Source organism: Accipiter gentilis, chromosome 28 (assembly GCF_929443795.1).
Source record: "Accipiter gentilis chromosome 28, bAccGen1.1, whole genome shotgun sequence".
Classification (NCBI taxonomy): domain Eukaryota; kingdom Metazoa; phylum Chordata; class Aves; order Accipitriformes; family Accipitridae; genus Astur; species Astur gentilis.
In genome coordinates this window covers 21,600,657-21,613,508 of record NC_064907.1, presented here as the reverse complement: position 1 = coordinate 21,613,508, position 12,852 = coordinate 21,600,657, and the positions used below count along the sequence as shown (strand labels likewise).

Here is a 12,852-nt window from a genome sequence, read left to right as displayed (position 1 = left end):
TGAGAGGGCTGAGCCCGCCGGGGCGCCGGGCCCCTCTCCCTGCCCCTCCGCTTGAGGGTCCGGAGGCTGGAGGGAGAGGGGGGGGGAAAGATCGGGACCCCTTCTCAGCGGGTGCTGGAGAAGAGGCGGCTGCTGCCGGGCGTCGATGAGATAAAGCGGCAAAAGTGGAGCATCCCCCTGCAGAGCGAGGGACGGAGCAGCCCAGCGCCGGCCAGAGGACTGCCGGGACGGGGAAGGGGGCTCGCTCCCCGGGCCAGGCACCGCGGCGGGGTGCCCGGGGATTGGGGGGGGACAGCTTGGCCCGCAGCCCACCCCACCCCGACGGCTGCCCCCATGCTGGATCACCGAGCCAGGATGGAGAGCGGCAGGAAGGAGAAGGTGAGGCTGCTGCCGGGGCGATCCCGGGGGGGCCTGGTGGGGACATGGGGTGGGGGGCACACGGCAGGTGTGGGGAGCGGTGCAGATCCTCCCCGGGGTGCCAGCCATCCCTGCGGCAAGCGGCCAGGCGCTGCGGGTGTCTCCTGCCGGGCAAGGTTCCTGTTGGGGACAGACGTAGCCGGGAGGGAGGTTGGCTGGCAGGGAGGACACCGGCTCTGGGGGCAAAGCCGTGCAGCCTGGGGTCAGCCCCGATGTGCCCGGGGGTCCCCGTCCCTGAGGTCACCCCTCAGCACGCTCCAGGAAGGGGGGCCAGCGCCATAAGTCAGGGCCCTGCGTTTTGGTACGTTGGGTCTTGGCGCAGCACGGGTCGTGCCGCTTCCCTACGCTGCCAAGGACTTGGAACAGAGCTGGGAGTGTCTGTGGGACCCCGCTGCCTGGCTGGGATGCTCCCGCTGCCCGGGCATTGCCGACAGCATCTTGCTGCCAGCCAAGCGGCTGCCATCCCGGGGATGAGAGGGGGCCTGTCGCCTCCTTCGGCTTCTCATCACGTTGTCACCAAGGCACCTGGCTCATCCCCAGCAAAACATCGGCTGGGGGCAGCTGCCCCCATCTCCTCTCCCGGATGGATTGAGCTCATGGGGCCGTGGGCGAGGACAGTGAGATGCTTCCCTGCTGTGGACCAGGACATCCAAGGGGACACTGAGGGGACACGGCACGTGCTGGGGGCAGGAGCGTGTGGTTGGCAGTCAGGCATCGCCGTCCACCACAGCCTTTGGCTGTGCAGTTTCCAGCTTTGTCCTCTTTGTGGGGTGCACCAGAGCAAACAGTTTCCTTGGGAAGCCGAGAGCCAGTTTTGATCACATGGGAACAGCCAAATCCTGCCAAGGAAGAGCCAAACCCATCGTTTTGGTGGCAAGAGAAGGGATAAGTTGGGGCATGCAGTGCCTGAGACGGAAGTACTATTGAAGAAATAAAACTCAGACCCTCCGTTGCCATCCTCAGGTGCCAGCCCCAAGGACGGGGACGCTCTGGCTGCAGCAAATTTGGTGTTTGTGTGCCGAATGATGCTGCAGGATGGCTTCTGCATTGTGGAGAGCCAAATGCCTTCAGCCACCGGCTCCGGCGAGATGGTCAAATCCAGCCCTACGCTTTTCCTGGCAGGATTTTTCCAGCTGGCCCAGGCTGAACACCCTCAGGGTCATGGCAAACCTCACCACGGTGCTGCCTCGGGCTGCCCCAGCCCCTTTCTGGGGTGGCCAACATCATCCCGCAGCACAGCGGCATCCCCCATGGTGTAGCCACGTCTTGTCTAATGGCACCTTGGGGGTTCAGTGTTAATGGAGCCCCTGGGCTCTGGCATCAGGGCAGACCAGGGGGGATGCCTGGAGAGGTGCTGGGGTGGTGGGATCAGGGGGGATCGGCTGAAGACCCCCAGGCATGAGGGCTCTGCAGGGCAGGAGCTTTTGGGGTGAGGAGATATTTGGGATGAGCCCTCGCTTGGGGGGGCTGGAGACTGAGGGGTGGCCTTTGGGGCCAGGTGGTTTATTGGGATGCACTGGGGGGTCAGGGTGAGCAGCCACAGGTATGGCTGAGCCGAGGCGGTGGGTGTTCTCCCGATGCCGGGATATTCCAAACCACAATACAAAGCATTTTACAGAGCCCCCCACCCTGAAACACATTGGGAAATGGCAGCAGCCTCGAGGAAAACATCCGTCTGCCGGCAAAAGTGCAAGCGGGAGCATTTTAAGCTTGCCCGGATCCCGGTGACTAATGAGCCCTCTAATGCCGCCAGCTACATCTGGCTGAGCAGCGAGCGCTCTCTACCCCCCGTCTCCATCTGACAGCCCGGGGCTGCCTGCCCCCGATTACGTGCCGTGGTTAATGGAGGCTGCGCCAGCGGTGGAGCCCGGGGTTGCTACGTAAAGGGTAAATACAGGTCCTGCTTCCCTTGAGTGGGCCCTGCAATTCTCCCTGGTAGCGAGGCAAGGGAGCATTTCCTGATAATACTCTTTATATCCTGCCTCCAGTCCTGCCTGCCTGCCTGCCCTTGGCCCCCCATTTGCACCAAGTTTGATAGGTAGAAAATGGTACCCACAGTTCCCAGGGGGATACAGGGAGAGGGATGCTCCCGGTTCCCAGGGGACCAAGGAGGATGCCGGCATCCTCATCACAGACATGGAGGGGTCCCACGTCCTTCGTGGGAGCCGCTGAGCTCCTAAATAGCATCGCTAGAAGTGCTCCTTGCTGGGAAAAACCCTGGGATTGGACGGGATGGGATGTCCCATATCACTGGTCCAAGCCCTGCTGGAATGGCACCGGCTTCAATGCAACCAGCCAAGCTCATGAAACATCAACCACCTGAAGGTGACAGCATGAGGAGCCCTGTGCCGACCATGGATGTCTCGCAGGCAGCACTGGGAAAGGATTTGGAGCCAGCAGTGGCTCATGCTGGTCCTGCGGTTTCACTGGCACGTGTGTTAGGTCGGAGGCAGGATAGTGGAGAGATGGGATAAGGTGTTTCAGGGTGTCTGTGTGCTGATGGGGAAAACCCAGGCCAGGGGAAGGAAAATTTGGATTATTTATTGTGGTTCAGGCCACCTGCATCCCATAGCTCCCGTCCCCAGCTGACACCATCCGTCCCACCGCAGGTGGAGCAGATCCTGTCAGAGTTTCGGCTGAAGGAGGAAGACCTGAAGAAGGTGATGTACCGGATGCAAAAAGAGATGGACCGAGGGCTAAAGCTGGAGACGCACGAGGAAGCCTCTGTCAAAATGCTGCCCACTTACGTCCGCTCCACACCCGAGGGCTCAGGTACGGCTCTGCTGGCCTGGATGGGCATCGCTCCCAGCCCTTTGCACCATCACCTCTTCCTCAGACATCGCCAAGCTCCTTGTGGGAGGCCGAGACCCCCCCTGAGCTGGTCACCTTGTGTCCCCCCCTTCCCGGCTTTGCAGAGGTCGGAGATTTCCTGTCGCTGGACCTAGGCGGCACCAATTTCCGTGTGATGCTGGTGAAAGTGGGCGAGGGGGAGGAAGGGCAGTGGAAGGTGAAGACGAAGCACCAGATGTACTCCATCCCAGAGGATGCCATGACAGGGACGGCCGAGATGGTGAGCTGGGCACACGGGGCATCCCATCCCCTCCCACATGGTCCCCTGTCACCGGGCAGGGACACACCATGCCGTGTTTCGGTGGGGACGCCGGCAGGTACATCCCTCATCCCTCCAGCTGGCAGAAGCTGGACGGTAGTGGGGAGGTGGCCACGCTTGGGGAACCCATGGTGGGAATGGTGGCCAGCTGCAGGCAGTGGGAGGATGGGGACAGCCCCGGTGAAGGCTGGACCTCCTCTCTTCCAGCTCTTCGACTACATCTCTGAGTGCATCTCTGATTTCCTGGACAAGCACCAGATGAAGCACAAAAAGCTGCCCCTGGGCTTCACCTTCTCCTTCCCCGTGCGGCACGAGGACATCGACAAGGTGAGGGGGTGGCTGGGCAGCCTGAGGACTTGGGGGTCCCCATGACCCAGCTACACCCACAGCCCCATTTTGGTCTTACCCTCTCTCCAGGGCATCCTCCTGAATTGGACCAAGGGCTTCAAAGCCTCTGGCGCGGAAGGGAACAATGTGGTCGGGCTCCTGAGAGATGCCATCAAACGGCGAGGGGTGAGATGATCATATGGTTTGTGCCAGTGCTGCAGCAGTGGGGAGACCCCCGCACCCCCAGATGTCCCTGCAACGGGGCTGCTGGAGCCCGCCACGTCCCCGGAAAGGTCATTCCATGCGTGTGCACACGCATGTGTGTGCCACATGCGTGCATCCTCACCCTCGGGGACCCCCCCACCCCAGACCCACCTGCCGCGGCACAGCCCAGACCCCTGGCGAGACCCCGATGGTCCCTCTCCCCTCCCCAGGACTTCGAGATGGACGTGGTGGCGATGGTGAACGACACGGTGGCCACGATGATCTCCTGCTACTACGAAGATCACCGGTGCGAGGTTGGGATGATTGTGGGTAAGATGGCCCCTTCCCACAGGGACACGCGGCAGGCGAGGTGGGGGGACCATTCCCATGGCCCCAGTTACACTCCCCTGCTATGAGCAGGGGCTTGTCCTTTTGCGGGGGGACACACTGAGGACAGGGGGGTTGCAGCAGCACCCTGCTGAGGTCTCCTGTGGTTGGGATGCCAGACAGCATCGCCTGGCCCTGGCACGGTGGTGGGGACACCTTTGGGGTAGAAAAGGGGTGGTCACCGTAACGGGTCTGGTCACCCATGGCACTGGCCCTTTCTCCAGGCTGCTGGTTGGCTCCAGCTTCTCACTGTATGGGTGGGGACCCACTGATGGTAACCAGTGCCGGCTGTGCCAGGGAGCCCGGGAGGTGGGGATGAGTTTGAACCCCGCAGACTCCTTTGCCCCCCCCCCCAGGGGAGCAGCCCCCTACCATCCCCCAGACCCATGCTATCTTTAGTGCCATCAACCACGCGGCCATCTGGGCTTTCCGCACCGGCTCGCACCATCCCCTCGGCCTGGGTAAACACGGCGCCGCTGGCGCCGGGCTGTTTATCAGCTTCTCCAGAAGCCGAGCTGCCCTCGCCACGCAGCAGCCGGAGCCCCTGGGACCCACGGTGGGCGTCCCTGACACCCACTGGGGACAAGCAGCTGGCCGGGGCTGCAGGAAAGGACCAGGGGAGAGCAGAAGCCCTGAGCTTCCCTGTCTACGTCAGGATGGGGACATCGGCTGCCCCATGGACCCTTTGGGGTGGGAGGGACGTAGGTGTCTGTGGGTCAGCATTGTTGTCGTCCCCCCCGCCACCACCTGGTCCCATTCCCAGTTCCCACTGGCAGGGACAGGCTGCAATGCCTGCTACATGGAGGAGATGCAGAACGTGGAGCTGGTGGAGGGCGACGAGGGGCGGATGTGCGTCAACACGGAGTGGGGGGCTTTCGGCGCCTCGGGGGAGCTGGACGAGTTCCTCCTGGAGTACGACCGCGTGGTGGACGAGACCTCACTTAACCCCGGTCAGCAACTGTAAGGAATAGGACAGATCCAGTTCCTCTGGGTGTCGCCCCCCACTCCCCATCCCCAGCTGCATCCCCTCTGCCCACCCTTCTCCTTCCCCTGGCCCACCCGCACCATGCTGGGCTCAGCTGAGGTCGGAGCAACTCATCACAGGTACCCCCAAAGCGGGGGTCCTTCGCCCCGGCCACTGTGCCCATGCGCAGGGACGTGTCCAGCAAGGGGGGGGGGGGGGGGAAGGAGAGAGGGGGTGCCATGGGACGTGGCCCCCCCCTCCAAGTCCCAGCCCTGACGGCCGCCCCCTTGCCTGTGTCCCTCCCCCAGCTACGAGAAGATCATCGGGGGGAAGTACATGGGGGAGATCGTCCGGCTGGTGCTGCTGAAGCTGGTGGACGAGAACCTGCTCTTCAACGGGGAGGCCTCCGAGAAGCTCAAGACCCGTGGGACCTTCGAGACCCGCTTCATGTCACAGATCGAGAGGTACAGGTCTGACGGGGCCGCGGCGGGAGGCCAACACCCCCAAAACAACACGTTATGCTGCTCCGCACTGGGGGTCTTTCATCTTGTCACCCCACAGCAGGCTGTCCCACATCAGGGTCCCTATGTCCTGTCACCCCCCAGTAGCTTGCTCTGTCCTGTAGTGGGGTCCCCTGTCCCGTCACCCCACAGTAGCCCTCTACAACTGCCCCATATTGGAGTCCCCGTGTCCCCCGTCCCCTGGCCGATGCACCCCTCTGTCCCTGCCCCAGCGACTCTGACGACCGCAAGCAGATCTACAACATCCTGACGGCCTTCGAGCTGCTGCCCTCAGGGACGGACTGTGACATTGTGCGGATGGTCTGTGAGAGCGTCTCCACCCGCGCTGCCCAGATGTGCTCGGCCGGGCTGGCCGGCGTCATCAACCGCATGCGGGAAAGCCGGAGCCAGGAGACCCTCAAAATCACTGTGGGGGTTGACGGCTCCGTCTACAAGCTCCATCCCAGGTGAGCATCCCTGGGAGCCTTCCTCCTGCCACCACCCCCTTCCTCTTCCTCCTGCATCCCCCAGGCCTTGACCCAGTTCTTTTTTTCTCCTCCGGCAGCTTCAAGGACCGCTTCCATGCCACGGTTCGGCAGCTGACACCCGGCTGCGACATCACCTTCATCCAGTCAGAGGAAGGCAGCGGCCGTGGGGCCGCACTCATCTCGGCCGTCGCCTGCAAAATGGCCTGCATGATGGGGCAGTGAGAGAGGACTCGGGGGGGGGGGGGAGGATGAGGATGAGGATGGCGGGGGTGGGGAGGGGGGAAGGACGGTGGTCCCACTCGGAGCTCTGCGAGGAGCAGAGACGGACGCGGGAAGGGATTTGCCGCTGGCGGAGGCGGCTCCTGGCTCCCCAATAAACGGGGTTTGCGTGGACTTCTCCTCCAGGGCCGCTTGAGTGCTCCTCGTCTCCCCTGTGCTCGCAGGCAGACCCCCCACCATGGGGCTGCCCCACACGTGTGGGGCAGCCGAGGGTGTTCCTGTGTCTCCCCAACCCCCTGCATCCTCCCCCAGCTGCAGGGAGTGGGGCTTCTGCACACTCCCCCAGCCCCTTCGCTGGGGGTGAGACCCCCTTGGGGGGATTGGCCAAGAGAGAAGGGGCTGGTTGGGGGATACTAGGGGGTCAGGGGTGGCCGGAGGGGGCCAGGCCAGCCCCCACTGGTGAGCCCCAGGGGTGCAGAGACCAACCGGGGTGCACCAGAGCTGTGCCAGATGCTGCGGGGCACCAACTTTTGGGGATCCCCTCCAGCCTTGTCCCTGCAACGGGGACAGGGTGGGAGGCAGAGCCTGGGGGCACCCCAGCCTCCCCCCCCAGCACTGACCCCCCCAAAAGAAGGAACAGACCCCCGCTGAGGGCTAAATCCCGCTCCCACCAGCAGTGGGACCCCCCAAATCCAGCGGGTCCCAGCCCATGCCAAACAGGGGGGCACATGGGTGACCCCTTGCCCAGGGCTGTTTCATGCTCCGGGATGCCACGGCTCGGCCACCTTCCCAAGCAGCCAAAAATAGCATGGCCCCCCCCTCCAGTGACGGGGGGGGACCTGGCCTGGCTTGTGTCCGGCACAGCCTGGCGGTGTCAGCGCCCAGTGCCAGCACCAAGTTTGGCTCGGCTGCCCTCCTGCATCCGCCACCTGATTTAGCTCGGGGTGATAAGGGGGGAATAAAAGCCAGGACAACCTGGGGACCCCTGGCCCAGGGCTGCGGCAGGGATGGTGAGTGTGGCCGGGGAACCCCCCCAGGCACTGGGGAGGGGGGCACCCTGGGGTGTGGGGATACTGCAGGGGGGACTGGGGGAACCCCAGGGTGTTGGGTCCCTCTGGGTCTGTGGGAACACCCCAGGGAGTTGGTGTCCTCCTGGGGCACCCCAGGGTTTTGGGTCCCCCAGAGGGTCTGGGGCAGGGTGTTGGGGTCCCTCTGAGGGTTGGGGGGCACCCCAGGGAGATGGGCCCCCCTTTGGGGGTCTGGGAGCACCCCAGGGTCTGGGACCCACTCAGCCTGTTGGACTCAGCCCCGGGGCTATGGGGCCACCCCATGGGATGGGCCATCTTGGGGGTCCAGGGACACCCTTGGGCATCTGGGGCCACCACATGGGTCTGGGCCACCCCAGGGGGTCTGGGGCCACCCTGGGACATGGGGGCACCCCGGGATCTAGGGACAGCTCAGGGTGTTGGGGTCTCCCAGGGTCCTGGGGCCACTCTTGGGCGTCCAGGGCCACCCTGGGGGTCTGGGGTCACCACAGGGTGTGGGGCCACCCTGGGGGTCTGGGGTCACTGGGGGGTTCTGCGGCCAACCCAAAGGGCAGGGTCACCCTGGGGCTGGAGGGGGCCGGTCACCCTGGGGGGCTGGGGACACTGGGGGGGGGGGTGCGGGGCAGCCCTGGGGTCTGGGTCACCCCCAGGGACGGGGCCACCCCAGCAGTGCCGCCCCTGAAGCCCCCAGACCTGTAGGTGGCAGCGCCGGGATCCCCCCACCTCATTGGAGGAGGGGAAGGGGATCCCTTCTGCTCTGACTGGCTGCAGCCAGCAGGATTCCCTGTGTTCTGATTGGTGCGGCCAAGGGTTTCCTGTGCTCATTGGCCGTGGCCAAAAATGGATTCCTTGCACGCTGACTGGCTGCAGCCCTCAGCCAGCAGGATTCCCTGTGTTCTGATTGGTTGCCACCAGAAAGACATCCTTGAGCTCTGATTGGTGGCAGCCCTCAGCTAGCAGGATTCTCTCTGTTTTGATTGGCCAAAACCAAATGAAAGGGATTCCCTGCACTCTCATTGGCTGGGCCCAAACAAAAGGGATTCCCTGCACTCTCATTGGCCGGGCCCAAACGAAAGGGATTCCCTGTGCTCTGATTGGCTGAGGCTGAACCAAGCCTTCCCCCGCTGCTCCGGTTGGCTCCCGCAGGCCAGCAGGAGGGCAGGCAGGCGTGGCGGGGCAGCAGCCCGGCGGGCGCAGCGCGGCTCCTCCAACGTCTTCTCCATGTTCGAGCAGTCGCAGGTCCAGGAGTTCAAGGAGGTAGCAGGCAGGGGGGCCAGGGTGGGGGGGCCGGGGGCTCGGCCCCTCCTGATCCCCCTCCCCTCGCCCACTCTGCTCCAGGCCTTCAGCTGCATCGACCAGAACCGGGACGGGATCATCACCAAGGCAGATCTGAAGGAGACCTACTGGCAGCTGGGTCAGCGGGTGCTGCGCGGGAACAGGGACCAGGACCGGGACGGTGACAGTGCCAGCGAGGGGGGACAGTGATAGTGCCAAGTGTGGGACAGTGACAGGGCCAAGTGGGGAGGCAATGGTGATGCCAGACTGGGGACAGTGGCAGTGCCAAGCGTGGGACAGTTGGCGATACCGTGTGTGGGACGGCGACAATGCCAAGTTGGGGACAGTGATGGTGATGCCAGGCACAGGGCAGTGACAGTGCCAAGGGTGGGAACAGATGTGGTGCCAGGGAAGGGAAGGGACGGTGCCAAGCGAGGGGACAGTGACGGTGCGAAGCCCAGGGCACTGACAGCCAGGGCCACCCGGTGTGTGGGGAGGGAACCGCTCCCTTTATCCTCCGAGGGACATGTCCCAGCGCTCCAGCTGGCATCGCCAGTGGCACCTCTCCCCTCCCGGGGCCAGGCTGTCCCCCGTGCCCAGTGCCACGTGGCCTCGTCACTGTGTTCCCCACCCCACCAGGGAAGACAAATGTGAGCGACGAGGAGCTGGAGAAGATGCTGAAGGAGGGGAAGGGGCCCATTAACTTCACCGTCTTCCTGACACTCTTTGGGGAGAAGCTGAATGGTGAGTGGCCCCAAATGTCCCTCGACGCCCCCCAATGTCCCCTGACATCCCCAGGGGTCGGCCCCAAACCCCACCTAACACCCCCCCCCCCCCCAGGCACCGACCCCGAGGAGTCCATCCTCAACGCCTTCAAGGTCTTCGACCCCGCCAGCACCGGTACCGTGAACAAGGACGAGTGAGTGGGGGGTGGCAGGGACCCTCAGGGCACCCGGCTGGATCCTGCGTCCCCTGGGATGAGGACAGGAGCCGGCCCCGGGCTCAGCTGCTCCTTCTTCCCCCAGGTTTAAGCAGCTTCTCCTGACCCAGGCAGATAAGTTCTCCCTGGAGGAGGTGAGGCAGCTCCCCTGGCTGTCACTGTCACTGTCCTGGTCCCCTGCTCTGGCCCCTGCCCACCCTGTCCCCTCATGTGTCCTTGCACAAGAGGGGCAACAGGACCCTCGGGGGAAGTGGATGTCCAGGGCGTCCAGCTCTCCCTGCCCATGGGGAGACGTGGGGAGGAGGACACAGCCCACAGCCCCAGATACCTCTGTCCCCCCCCAGAGACCCTGTCCCCAAGGTTCCCCGTGTGCCCGGCCCCATCCCTGCAGTCCCACGTGCCCCACAGGGATCCTGTCCCCAAGATTGCCATGTGTCTCCCACGATCCCTGACCCCAAGATCCTGGACCCAATCCCCAAGGTCCCTGTGTGTCCTCCGAGGTCCTGGTCCCTACATGGCACCCCACAGGGACCCGTCCCAGCCCCCCGGGTGTGTGTCCCCATGCAGGTGGAGCAGATGTTTGCAGTGACGCCCATCGACGTCTCGGGAAACATTGACTACAAGTCCCTGTGCTACATCATCACCCACGGGGACGAGAAGGAGGACTGAGGGGACAGCGGGTCCTCTGCCCCCCACCGCTCGCTCTGGCCAAATAAACCACCAAACAAGGGGATCTCGTCTGTCCATAGCGTCCCCAGGGAGGGAGGTGGCTCCGCTCAGCCTGGGCTTCGCACCCTCGCACAGCTCCTGGTGTCTCCTTGAAGCTGGCATGTCCCCAACACAAGGGACAGCCCACCCCCCCCGCAAAGGATGGGCTCCCAGGAGACCCCCAGCACAAGGCATGGCAGGGCCACTGTCCCCAGGAGATGCGGTGGCCCAGGGCAAGATGCTTTATTGCACAGGGAGGGGGATCCGGGGGCCGGGGTGGCAGGTGGGGCTGGGAGGGGGTTCAGGGTTTGGGGGGTGGCACTCGGGGCCAGCTGCAGGGCTGAGCCCTGCAGAGGCAAGGAAGGAGCAGTGAGTTGGGGGCCACCGTCCCCCCGCCCCCCCAACTCAGGTGCCAGCAAAAGTGGCTCCTCCAACCTTACCCCCGCCTCCTCTGGGATGCATTTTGGGGTCCCCTGTCTCACCCCCACCCTACAGAGGTGCAAGCAGGTTCTCTCCTGGAGACACAGGACCCACAAGTGCCCTCCCACACCCAGGACAGGCGTAGGCTGTGAGGTGCAGGTTACGGGGTGTGAGTGCGGCCAGTACGGAGGTCAAGGGACGGACACGGGACGTGGGTGCTGACCAGGCTCAGGACTTGCAGAAGCCGATGGCGACGCAGGTGTCCTGGGGCTCGTCGCCGTTCTGCAGCGCCTCGCTGATCTGCTCCCGGTACTTCCTCACCAGCCGCTTGCAAAGGCGGCCCAGGCGTTTCCCCAGGGCCCGGCAGGCCTTGCCCAGCGCCGCCTCCACCGCTGCCTGCCAGGACCGGCCCCAGCGGCATCAGCGGGGTCCTGTGTGGGGTGACGGCCCCCCCATTCTGCTTCCGCGAGCTCCCCCACCGCAGCCACCCCCTCACCTCATCGGGGTCATCGCCCGCCATCGCCTTGATCTGCTCCAGGATTTTGGTGCACAGGCTGCACTTCTTCCCCTTGCCGGGCACTGTCGCGGTCCATTCAGCCACATCCCTTCCGGCCACGGTCCACTGCGGGGTGGGGGGCACAAAGCAGACCCTCAGGGCTGGGCGGGGTCCCCCACAGCATGGCCCCAACACAAGCAAGGGGCTGCCCCACGGCTGGTGTCAAGGACGTGGGGCAGCAGGGCTGATGCTTACCAGGTCCAGGCTGTCCCAGAGGTCGCGGCAGTCCTGCTCCCTGTGGCACTGGGTGGCGGTGGCCACATCCTGGCACCAGTACGCGGGGCCACCCTGGCAGGGCTCGGGGACCGCGGCCTGCACTGCTGAGCGGGTACAGGGACGGTGAGCAGGGCCGCGGGAGAGCGTGCCCATCACCAAGGTCCCTGTGTGCCCCAGGGGTGCCCAGGCCCCGTCCCCACCAGCTCCGGGTGCTTGACCCTGCTCAGCCCCCGACCCTGCCATCCTGCCTGCCTGTCCGCCCGTCCTCCCATCCCCCCATCCCCGGGTCCCCATGCCTCCCCCTCCCCTCCACCCTGGGGTGCCCGTCCTCCCACCCCCTCCTCCTCCAGGACTTGAGGCCAGAGGGACCCCCGTTACCTCCCACCGCCACCAGCACCAAGAGGAAGGCGGCAGCCATGGCGAGCCCACTCGAGAGGGTGACAGCAGGTGACAACAGCCAGCGCGTGACCCACCCTGACGGCTTTTATAGCCCACCGAGTGGGCTGCGGGGACGGCTGCGCCACTCAGCGCCACCGAAACCCCAAAAAACCCTTAAAATGGAGCGACGCCGGCTCGCCAAACCCCTTCCTCCCTCACACCTCCGCCCCCGCGGCAGGAAGGGGAGATGGGGCCGGGGAGGGGGTGGGGAGCCTGGCCTGAACCCCGGGACCCCCAGGGCACGGGAGCAGGGGTGCTGCCGGTGGCCCCCAACCCTCGGCCACCCACAAGCCCCCCCAAAGTGTGGGACGGGACGTGGGTGTGGGGCCGGACCCTCCTGGGCTCCGTCCCGGTGCTCCCCCCGCCCCCTCCCCTCCCGGACCCTGTGGGGTCCCGGGGCTCGGGCCCAGTGTCCCCGTCCCCCCCCCCGCAGGGCTCGGGCCCGGTGTTCCCTGTCCCCCGCCACGGGCTCCGTGGGGTCCTGGGGGTCCGTCGCGGTGTCCCCCCCCATCCCCTCCGGGACTCCCTGAGGTCCCGGGGTTCGGGCCCGGAGTCACCACTCCCCCACGCCCCCGGTTTTCACGGTAACGGCCTCGCGCCGCCGCCACCAGCGGTTGTCACGGCAACCCGCCGCCTTG

General features: G+C 65.2%; 3 protein-coding genes across 8 annotated transcripts; 2 read left to right on the top strand and 1 right to left on the bottom strand.

Moving 5' to 3' along the window:
- The first annotated feature begins 200 nt into the window (after window positions 1-200).
- GCK (glucokinase) lies at window positions 201-6,618 on the top strand. Of its 3 annotated transcripts, XM_049830877.1 has the most exons (10): window positions 201-378; window positions 3,027-3,189; window positions 3,333-3,487; window positions 3,734-3,853; window positions 3,944-4,039; window positions 4,288-4,387; window positions 5,221-5,404; window positions 5,717-5,872; window positions 6,142-6,375; window positions 6,474-6,618. In XM_049830877.1, exons 1-10 carry the CDS (start codon window positions 334-336, stop codon window positions 6,616-6,618), a joined length of 1,398 nt encoding a protein of 465 aa, XP_049686834.1. In that variant the 5' UTR covers window positions 201-333. The 3 variants fall into 3 exon arrangements, with proteins under 3 accessions (XP_049686834.1, XP_049686835.1, XP_049686836.1); XM_049830878.1 differs by lacking the exon at window positions 201-378 and having other exon boundaries at window positions 3,091-3,189; window positions 3,335-3,487; XM_049830879.1 differs by lacking the exons at window positions 201-378; window positions 3,027-3,189; window positions 3,333-3,487; ... (1 more) ...; window positions 3,944-4,039; window positions 4,288-4,387 and having other exon boundaries at window positions 5,337-5,394.
- A 2,054-nt stretch (window positions 6,619-8,672) lies between these two features.
- MYL7 (myosin light chain 7) lies at window positions 8,673-10,588 on the top strand. 2 transcript variants are annotated; one of them, XM_049830876.1, is made up of 6 exons: window positions 8,673-8,918; window positions 9,000-9,075; window positions 9,576-9,680; window positions 9,777-9,855; window positions 9,962-10,010; window positions 10,444-10,588. In XM_049830876.1, the coding sequence occupies exons 1-6, from the start codon at window positions 8,883-8,885 to the stop codon at window positions 10,543-10,545; spliced, it is 447 nt and encodes a 148-aa protein (XP_049686833.1). In that variant the 5' UTR covers window positions 8,673-8,882; the 3' UTR covers window positions 10,546-10,588. The 2 variants fall into 2 exon arrangements, with proteins under 2 accessions (XP_049686833.1, XP_049686832.1); XM_049830875.1 differs by having other exon boundaries at window positions 8,770-8,900.
- A 233-nt stretch (window positions 10,589-10,821) lies between these two features.
- LOC126051558 (antimicrobial peptide NK-lysin-like) lies at window positions 10,822-12,565 on the bottom strand. 3 transcript variants are annotated; one of them, XM_049830924.1, is made up of 5 exons: window positions 12,155-12,565; window positions 11,756-11,880; window positions 11,501-11,626; window positions 11,228-11,400; window positions 10,822-10,931 (listed from the first exon to the last, which is right to left on the bottom strand). In XM_049830924.1, exons 1-4 carry the CDS (start codon window positions 12,192-12,194, stop codon window positions 11,233-11,235), a joined length of 459 nt encoding a protein of 152 aa, XP_049686881.1. In that variant the 5' UTR covers window positions 12,195-12,565; the 3' UTR covers window positions 10,822-10,931; window positions 11,228-11,232. The 3 variants fall into 3 exon arrangements, with proteins under 3 accessions (XP_049686881.1, XP_049686880.1, XP_049686882.1); XM_049830923.1 differs by lacking the exon at window positions 10,822-10,931 and having other exon boundaries at window positions 10,942-11,400; XM_049830925.1 differs by lacking the exon at window positions 10,822-10,931 and having other exon boundaries at window positions 10,942-11,400; window positions 11,756-11,877.
- Between the last annotated feature and the right edge of the window lie 287 nt (window positions 12,566-12,852).

What these genes read in the sequence shown, in the direction of transcription:
- GCK (XM_049830877.1), top strand. Translation starts at nt 334, where the DNA reads ATGCTGGATCACCGAGCCAGGATGGAGAGCGGCAGGAAGGAGAAG. An exon ending in AGAGCGGCAGGAAGGAGAAG is followed by an intron (nt 379 to 3,026) that starts GTGAGGCTGCTG and finishes GTCCCACCGCAG; the next exon opens with GTGGAGCAGATCCTGTCAGA. An exon ending in ATGCCATCAAACGGCGAGGG is followed by an intron (nt 4,040 to 4,287) that starts GTGAGATGATCA and finishes TCCCCTCCCCAG; the next exon opens with GACTTCGAGATGGACGTGGT.
- LOC126051558 (XM_049830924.1), bottom strand. Translation starts at nt 12,194, where the DNA reads ATGGCTGCCGCCTTCCTCTTGGTGCTGGTGGCGGTGGGAG. An exon ending in GGTGCTGGTGGCGGTGGGAG is followed by an intron (nt 11,881 to 12,154) that starts GTAACGGGGGTC and finishes GTACCCGCTCAG; the next exon opens with CAGTGCAGGCCGCGGTCCCC. An exon ending in CGGGCGATGACCCCGATGAG is followed by an intron (nt 11,401 to 11,500) that starts GTGAGGGGGTGG and finishes CGGTCCTGGCAG; the next exon opens with GCAGCGGTGGAGGCGGCGCT.
- MYL7 (XM_049830876.1), top strand. Translation starts at nt 8,883, where the DNA reads ATGTTCGAGCAGTCGCAGGTCCAGGAGTTCAAGGAG. An exon ending in GGTACCGTGAACAAGGACGA is followed by an intron (nt 9,856 to 9,961) that starts GTGAGTGGGGGG and finishes TTCTTCCCCCAG; the next exon opens with GTTTAAGCAGCTTCTCCTGA. An exon ending in ATAAGTTCTCCCTGGAGGAG is followed by an intron (nt 10,011 to 10,443) that starts GTGAGGCAGCTC and finishes GTCCCCATGCAG; the next exon opens with GTGGAGCAGATGTTTGCAGT.